Source organism: Manacus vitellinus, unplaced genomic scaffold, assembly GCF_001715985.3.
Source record: "Manacus vitellinus isolate BGI_N305 unplaced genomic scaffold, ASM171598v3 scaffold_99_pilon, whole genome shotgun sequence".
Lineage (NCBI taxonomy): Eukaryota > Metazoa > Chordata > Aves > Passeriformes > Pipridae > Manacus > Manacus vitellinus.
The window spans coordinates 1-6,533 of NW_021940916.1; the positions used below are offsets into that span (position 1 = coordinate 1).

The window sequence follows — 6,533 nt, forward strand, 5'->3', positions numbered from 1 at the left end:
GCCCAGCTCCTTTAGGGGGGTGCAGAGGGTTGGGGGGAGCCCCAGAATGGCCACTGGGGCTCAGCTTCAAAGGCTCACCCCGGCTCGGGATGAGTCTGCTTTGATCCCGCGGGAAGAAGCCACTGGGATGTGGAGCCAGGAGTGTGACACCCCCAGGCCGTGGAGCTGCTGGAAGGAATTCCTTGGAGAAGGAATTTCACTCCCAAAGGAGACCAGGAGATGGGAAAAGAGAGGGAAGAGAGGAAAACCCAGCGGCTGCTGGAGGTGAGGGCAGGACTGTGCTGTGGCTCCGGGGCTAAACCCCTCCGGCATTCCCAAGGGAGCCCCTGGATCTCACCTGGCATTCCCAAGGGAGCACATCCCAAGGGAGCTCACAGATCTCACATTCCCACAGGAGCTCATCCCATTCCTCCTGCCTGGGCCAGCACAGGGACCCCGAGGGCAGCAGAGGTGGCACAGGGGGTCGGTGTCACCTCCCTTTCCAAAGGCCCACAGGGCACCTTCCGGCCTGAGCCCGGGATCAGCCACGGGAAGAAGGGATGGGAGAAGCAGCAGCTTCCCTTGTCAGGGTGGATTTTGGGTTGCAGCCCCTCAGGGAACCCTCCAGTGCCACCAGCTGCTGCCCAGGGGCACTGGGAATGTCCCACGGAGCAGCCTGGCACCAGAGGAGGCAGGAACCACGCTGGGCTGGGATTTCTCCCATTCCTCCTGGAGAGAAGGTGGTTTTCCCTCTTCCCCACCCTCCTGCTCCCGCTGGGGCCGAGATGGAGAGGAGAGAGGCAGCTGGAGGAGCAGCAGTCCCAGGCTGGAATCTCTTCGGGGACCCCCCAAGGATGGCACTGGGAGCAGGGAGCAGGTGCCTTCCACGGGACGGTTCCAAAATCCCCCTGCGGAGCACGAGGGCGGGGACAGGGACAGTCTGGGAGGGGGTGGCCACCACGGGGGTCCCCACCTGGACCTGCTGGAGGTCTGGAAGTGAGTTAGTAGCTGGTTTTGCCTGGGAACACCCGGATCTGGGAAGGTGGAGGTGGCGTTAGTCTGTCCGGGGGGGACACGGGAGTGTCCCCGGGCGGGCGGTGGCCTCGTGCTTCTCTTAAATCCGAGGAGAAAGCGGGGACAGGGAAGGGAAACCAAAGGAGAGGAGGCTCCTCGTGTCTCCTGCTCCCACTGCTCGCAGTCCGGGGCAGGGGGGGAGGACGCGGGAGCGGCTCGAGTTCTACTTGTGGCTGTTGTAGGCCTTGTGCCTCTGGTTCATGGGGTTCTCCGGGGACTTCATCCACTCCTTCTTGAGGAGCTGCTTGAGCTGGGACAGGCGCATGTTGGGGTTCTCCTGCTTCAGGCGGGGCAGGTGCAGCTCCTCGAAGGCGCCGAAGGCGGCTTTCATGCGGCGCTCGGGGTGTCTGTCCGCCTCGTTGGCCACGCTGCCGGTCGCAAACGGACACGTGGGCCACAGGGACTGGCCCCCACCCCGCCCTGCCACTGCCCTCCCTGCCCACCCTGCCCCCTGGCCCGCTGCCACCGGCAGAGCACTGGAATGCGGGCGATGTATGCGCGCTGATCTCCCCGCTGACGTGTCCGACCCGACCCGTCCCCGCGGAGCGTCCGTGGGATGTGTTGGGTGAAGCCCACGGCTCTGCCCGACATTTTGGGGGGGAATGTCCGCCAGGAATTCCCCCAGGGAAGGGGTGCCCTCAGAGGAGAGCAGGGCTGGGGCGTGGCCACGCACCTGAGGACGGCGATGGCATCCTCGATGGTCCTGGCCTCCACCGAGCCCTCCTCCAGCACCCTCCTGTTGATGTTCTCCTCCAAGGGCACTTCCAGGTGAGTCTTCTCCGCTGCACAGGGAAGGGGAAAAAGGGAGAGCCATTGAATCCAGCCCGGGCAACCCCCCAGGAGAGGGTTTTCCCTCTGGAAAACTCAGCCAGAGTCCGGGCCCGGCGCTGGAAGAGCTCTGGCTCTGCAGCTCTGCTCCACCCCGAGGTGCCAGGAGGGTTCTTTTTCCCATATTTGGGTGTCAGACATGGGCACAGCAAAGCAGGGAGCACGGGAATGGCTGCAGGCAGCAGGGGAACAGGACCATGGAATCACTAAGGTTGGAGAAGACCTTTCAGATCACCAGCCCTCAACCCACCACTGCCACATTCACCACTGAACCACGGCCCCCAGTGCCACATCCACGTGTCCTTCCAACACTTCCAGGGATGGTGACTCCATCACCCCCTGGGCAGTCTTTTCCAAAGCTTTACAACCCAGGAGTGGCTGCCTGCAGCTCCTGCTTTCCAAACACCTCATCCTTCAGCGACAGCGGGTGGAGAAGGAGCAGCCCCCCATCCCACTCCCGTCCCCCTGGGGCCTTCCCATGGCATTCCCAGACCTGTATCCGTGTTCTCCTTCTGCTGCTGGTCTTTCCTGATTGTCTCCTCGATCTGGGCCCTGGTGACCTTCCCCGGAGTGACCTGCTTGGGTGACTTCCCTTTGAGCTTGGAGTCCTCCTCCTCCAGCAGGCGCTGCAGCTCCTTCTTGCGCTCCAGCTGCTCCAGCCGCCGCTTCTCCCGCTCCTCCTGCCAGGGAGGAAGGACCAGGTCACCTCCAGACCTTACACAGGGATCAAACCAGCCCTTCCAGGAGCTGGGAATCCCGCTGGGACAGGAACAGGCCCCTCAGTGCTGCAGCTGGATCACCCCGACCTTCAGCGGGACAGCGACAGCCCGTCCCCATCCCTGTGGAATAACGATTCCCTCATCCCTGCCCGGTGATGTCAGCCCCGGGAAACACAGCCCTGCTGCGGAGGAGGAGTGCCAGGACAATCAGATTAAGCTTTCCACTTTAATTTTGATAAGTGCTGGGAGGTTGGGGGTTCAGCAGCTGCTGGTGAGGAGCCCGGGTCCGTCCCCACGGCCGGGCGGATCCCGACGGGCAGAGCAGCTCTTGTGGGAATCTGAAGTGCTCCACAAGGAGCTCAAGAGCCACTTTGCCCAGGGAAGAGGGTGACAAGCCCGTGGAACAAGCCCTTAAGGGCTTTCAGTGCTCTGGCTGAGAGTTGTCTCCCTCCTCTTCCCAAAGCCTGGAAGGTCAGGGGGAAAAAAAAAAACCCAAACAAACAGAAGAGGGAAGGGGAAGAGGAGGGAAGGGGAGAGGGAGGGAAGGGGAGAGGGAGGGAAGGGGAGAGGGAGGGAAGGGGAGAGGGGAGGGGTACACAGGGATGTGTCTGTGGCCACGGTGCAGGATAAGGATGGATCCAGGTGGAATCTCCTGGTTGGCCACCAGCACCAGGGAGTTTAAAGGAGACCACAGGGCACTGGGAGGAGCAGGGGATGAGATTCCTTCAGCAGGACACGTCCATTCCCAAGGATTTGGGTGTTAAACACGAGTTTCCAGCCTTGCAGAGAAGGGCCTGAGCAAGGAACGGCTCAGCAGCTCCAGAAGAGCTTCCCAGCTGCTGGGGGGAGGAGACCTGGATCCCAGGCACAGGGAGCCACAGCTCCTGATCCCTGCTCTCAGGAGAGGCCCTGGGAAGGCTGGAGAGCTCCTGGCAGGGCGGGAAGGCGAAGGAATGCAGGGGAAATGACGCAGGTGGCAAGAGAGCGGAGCAGAACCGCCCTGGAGCGTGTCCGAGTGCCCAGCGGGACCCCCAGGGCTCAGCAGAGCCTGGAAACGGGATCAGACCCAGCCCTGCCATCACCCCCAGGCAGGCAGAGCAAGGATGGAAGGAAAGCCGGAGCCTGGGCAGTGGGGTTGGGGTGTGAGCCCCAGCCTGGCGTCCTCGGGCCTCTCCCGACAGCTCCGGCCCCTGGATCCGAGTGCCACGAGTCCCTCCCGGGGCACACCAGCATTCCATGCCAGCACCACCCCCAGACACCTCCTTCTCCGGGGAATTTTGACCCCTGGGAATGGTTTGGCTTCTCCAGCCTCATCCCAGAGAGGACAAAGTCGTTTATAACCCGAGTCACACGTCCCTTCCCTGCCGGGATGTGACAGGACACGGGCAGCTCCTCCAGTCCTCCACAGGGATATTCCAGCTGGATGAGGCTGGAGAAGCAGCCAAGGAGGGTTTCCCTGATTTATTTCCCTCCAGCAGCCCACTAATTTCTGTCTCTGGCAGCGGGAAGAGCAGCTGGGCAGGAACAGTTGGGCTTTCCAGGCTCAGCTCCACACCTGAGCAGAGACCTTTGCTGCTGTGGGCTGCACATTCCCAGGGAAAAGGGGCTTCTGGGAAGAAAAAGCACTAAAACACAGGATTTGGGTGAAATTCCGACCTGGACATTGTGGTTGTGCTGACACAGGGAGAGGGGACAGCTCAGGGGACACTGGAAACCACCCCACTGGTTTCCCTAAAACCCAGCCCGAGGCTCTGGGACAGACACCAGTTTCCCGGTCAGCAATCCCAGCTCCCAGCACATCCCCCCACTCTCCAAATTCCCGTCCTCCCTGCCTGCAGGAGGCTGTTTTGGAAGCACAAGCAGGTCACCTTTGGCCAAGCCCTTAAATCCAGCAATAACAACTCCTTGTTCCAGGAAGCAATTAGGGAGCATTACGGGATCGCACCGGGAGCAGCCCACAGGACTCCGGATTCCAGGACACAAATTAGGGATGAACTCACGCAGGGGACACAGTGGGAAGGGCCCAAGGTCGCAGGGACGTGGTGCCTCCTGCCACAGCTCCCAATTCCTGGAGCAGCACAAGCCCAGGAACGCCCCAAATCCCATTTTTGGCACCAACGGAGAGCACGAGGCAACAGGGATGATCTCAGAGGAAGCAGCTAAACCATCACTAAGAGTTCCTAGAAAAAACCCCACAAACCAGGAGGTGGATTTGGGTAACAAGAGCAGGACATTAAAAAACAAACAAATAACCCAAAAAAACACTGATGGAAACAGGGACCCAGGGAAGGGCAATCCAGAGGGAACCTCAGGAGAGAGACATTCCTGATGCAGGGAACAGCAAAACCAGGAGGGGGGGTGGGAAAAAAAAGACCTTTGAGACCCTTAATCTGCTGATTCCACTTTCCTCCTCTGAAAATCAAAGGCAAGAAAAGGAAAAGAAGGAACGAAAAGGAGCTAAAAGAGCGTTTTGGGCACAGTCCAAACCCCTGATCTTTCCCTTGGTTCAGTTTTAAACCATTCCCACCAGAAGGCCTGTGCTGCCTCCCTCGGGAGCTCCGAGATCCGCCAGGTTTGGGAATTGCACAGCAGAGCTCACACTTCCCTCCCACTCCAGGCTGCTTTTAGCTCCCGGAGCAGCCACGAAATTCCAGCTTTTCCCCCCCCGGAACAGAGCCCAGGACGAGGTGTGGGGTATCCCTGGGTCTCCCAGGGTTTAGGAGACGCCTCTGTGGGCAGGCACTGACCTTCCTCTGCTCCTTCCTCATCACGTGTTTGTCCTCATCCTTCCAGTAAGCATCTTCCAGCTCCTGCTGCCTCTTGGCATCGGCCGCTGCCTTGGCCTCGGCTTTCCTCGCTCGGGCAGCAGCCGACTTGGTGTTTTCCCCCTGGAACTTCTTGGGCATCACTCAAGGTGCTCTTTGGGGAGGAAAGCAGGGTCAGGTCCTCGCGCCCTGGGCTCGGGGTTTGCTGGGAAAACCCCTCTTATGGGATCGCTGAGGTTGGGAAAGCCCTCCGAGGTCACGGAGTCCCCCCCGTGCCTGATGCCCACCTTGTCCCCCAGCCCTGAGGGCCACCTCCAGTCCTTCCCTGGACACCTCCAGGGATGGGGAGGGACTCCAAACCTCCCTGGGCAGCTCCTTCCAAGGCCTGACCACCCTTTCCATGAGGAAATTCCTCCTGGTGTCCAACCTGAACATCTCCTGCTCATTCCCTCTCCTCCTGTCCCTTGTTCCCTGGGAGCAGAGCCCGATCCCCCCTCGGCTCCCCCCTCCTGTCAGGGGGTTGCAGAGGGCAGGAAGGTCCCCCCTGAGCCTCCTTTTCTCCAGGCTGAGCCCCCCCAGCTCCCTCAGGAGTTCTCCAGTCCCTTCTCCTTGTGCTCCAGCCCCGTTCCCTTCTCTGGACACGCTCCAGGACCTCAGTGCCCTTCTTTTCGTGAGGGTCCCAGAACCGACCCCCTGATCTGAGGATCCCCCCCAGCAGAGGGGACTGTCACTGCCCTGCTCCTGTGGCCACACTGGTTTTGACCCAAGCCAGGTGCCCTTGGCCTCCTTCCCCAGCTGGGCTCATGCCCAGGTGCTGCCACAGCACCCCCAGGCCCTTCCCAGCTTTCCAGCCCCTCCGTCCCCCCGCCTGGAGCGTTCCACGGGTTTGGTGTGACACCAGGGCAGGCTGTGGCACTTGGCCAGCAAAGGCTCTGCTTGTGGACGCTGCCCGCGCAGACAGGGCTGTGGAGCCGCTCCGGATCCCAAATCTGGGGGGGGTTTAATGGCAGATGTTTAATTTGTCAAACAAAGCCGGGCACAGAAGGGCTGCTCTGAAGGGCTGGCCGCTCCACCCCCGAGGTTTTTCCCAGCCTGGATCGAATCCCTCCTCCCACCGGCTACACCGTCTGGCCCTTCCCTAAACCCTTTCTCCCGCCCTCTGACCCTT

General features: G+C 61.0%; 1 protein-coding gene across 1 annotated transcript; it reads right to left on the reverse strand.

Annotated features, from left to right (window-relative positions):
- Window positions 1-7: 7 nt before the first annotated feature.
- Window positions 8-5,688, reverse strand: CCDC124 (coiled-coil domain containing 124). The gene is made up of 5 exons (XM_029965356.1): window positions 5,653-5,688; window positions 5,348-5,519; window positions 2,375-2,561; window positions 1,727-1,835; window positions 8-1,421 (listed from the first exon to the last, which is right to left on the reverse strand). The coding sequence occupies exons 2-5, from the start codon at window positions 5,504-5,506 to the stop codon at window positions 1,217-1,219; spliced, it is 660 nt and encodes a 219-aa protein (XP_029821216.1). The 5' UTR covers window positions 5,507-5,519; window positions 5,653-5,688; the 3' UTR covers window positions 8-1,216.
- Between the last annotated feature and the right edge of the window lie 845 nt (window positions 5,689-6,533).